This window comes from Capsicum annuum, unplaced genomic scaffold (genome assembly GCF_002878395.1).
Source record: "Capsicum annuum cultivar UCD-10X-F1 unplaced genomic scaffold, UCD10Xv1.1 ctg53927, whole genome shotgun sequence".
Lineage (NCBI taxonomy): Eukaryota > Viridiplantae > Streptophyta > Magnoliopsida > Solanales > Solanaceae > Capsicum > Capsicum annuum.
This window is the reverse complement of record NW_025862076.1, coordinates 1-1,280: the sequence shown is the minus strand read 5'-3', so window position 1 is coordinate 1,280 and position 1,280 is coordinate 1. Positions and strand designations below refer to the sequence as shown.

Sequence of the window (1,280 nt, the reverse complement as noted above, 5' to 3'; positions counted from 1 at the left end):
TTAGCTCGAATCGTTTGTAGGGGAACCCTACCTTCTCTGATCCATTCGACACGTGCAATTTCTTTTTCGTCGATATGCCCCGCAATTTGTATTTGAATTCCTTTTGTATCTGCTTGTTCTGTTAATTCAATATCCTTCTTCATTACTTTTCGAAATGAAACTCTATTCTTTAATTGTCCAGCTATAAATTCTACAAGAATATTAGGGTTTCCGTAAGGTTTTCCAATTCTTGTCACAACAATGTTCAGTTTTCGGTTTACATAATTAAATTCTTTTTGTAAGGTCATTTGTAATTCTTTGATTCCGCGCAGTCGACTTTCTATTAATAATTTTGGGTATCCCATAAAGATTATGACTTGGATTAGATCGATTTTTTTTGAATCTCTATACGTGCAATTCCTTCAACGCTAGAGGACGTTCTCATATTCTTTTGTACATAATTCTTAATACAATCTCTTATTTTTTGATCTTCTTGTAAACCTTCAGAATAATTTTTTGGTTTTGAAAACCAAAGGGAATGATGACCTTGGGTTGTACCCAGTCTGAAACCAAGTGGATTTATTTTTTGTCCCATAATCCCCCATATTATACTTATCATGATACGTCATAGCTGTAGAGTTTTTTTTTTATCAATTTTTTTAATAAATGATTGGCTGCAAAGAGATTTTTCTTTTTAGTGAACGTGTCATAAGCTTACTCCTATTTTTTTTTGTAAAGTTTTTGTAAAAACAAAGAATTAAATTCAATTTCTCTCCTATTTACTACGGCGATGAAGAATCAAATTATCACTATATTTATTCCTTTTTCTACTTCTTCTTCCAAGTGAAAGATAACCCCAAGGGGTTGTGGATTTTTTTCTACCAATTGGGGCTCTCCCTTCACCACCCCCATGGGGATGGTCTACAGGGTTCATAACTACTCCTCTTACTACAGAACGCTTACCTAGCCAACGCTTAGATCCGGCTCTATCCAAACTTTTTTGGTTCACCCCAACATTCCCCACTTGTCCGACTGTTGCTGAGCAGTTTTTCGATATCAAACGAACTTCCCCAGAAGGTAATTTTAATATGGCCGATTTCCCCTCTTTTGCAATCAGTTTCGCTACAGCACCCGCTGCTCTAGCTAATTGTCCACCCTTTCCAAGTGTGATTTCTATGTTATGTATGGCCGTGCCTAAGGGCATATCGGTTGAAGTAGATTCTTCTTTTGATCAATCAAAACCCCTTCCTAAATTGTACAAGCTTCTTCCAAAGCATACGGCTTTCTGGATGTAGATGGTG

The 1,280-nt window shown here is 36.3% G+C and overlaps 1 protein-coding gene and 1 pseudogene across 1 annotated transcript; both read right to left on the bottom strand.

The window, feature by feature from the left end:
- Window positions 1-8: 8 nt before the first annotated feature.
- On the bottom strand, window positions 9-584 carry LOC124893116 (annotated as a pseudogene).
- A 170-nt stretch (window positions 585-754) lies between these two features.
- LOC124893117 (50S ribosomal protein L2, chloroplastic-like) lies at window positions 755-1,183 on the bottom strand. Its single transcript, XM_047404230.1, has one exon. The coding sequence runs from the start codon at window positions 1,181-1,183 to the stop codon at window positions 755-757; it is 429 nt and encodes a 142-aa protein (XP_047260186.1).
- Between the last annotated feature and the right edge of the window lie 97 nt (window positions 1,184-1,280).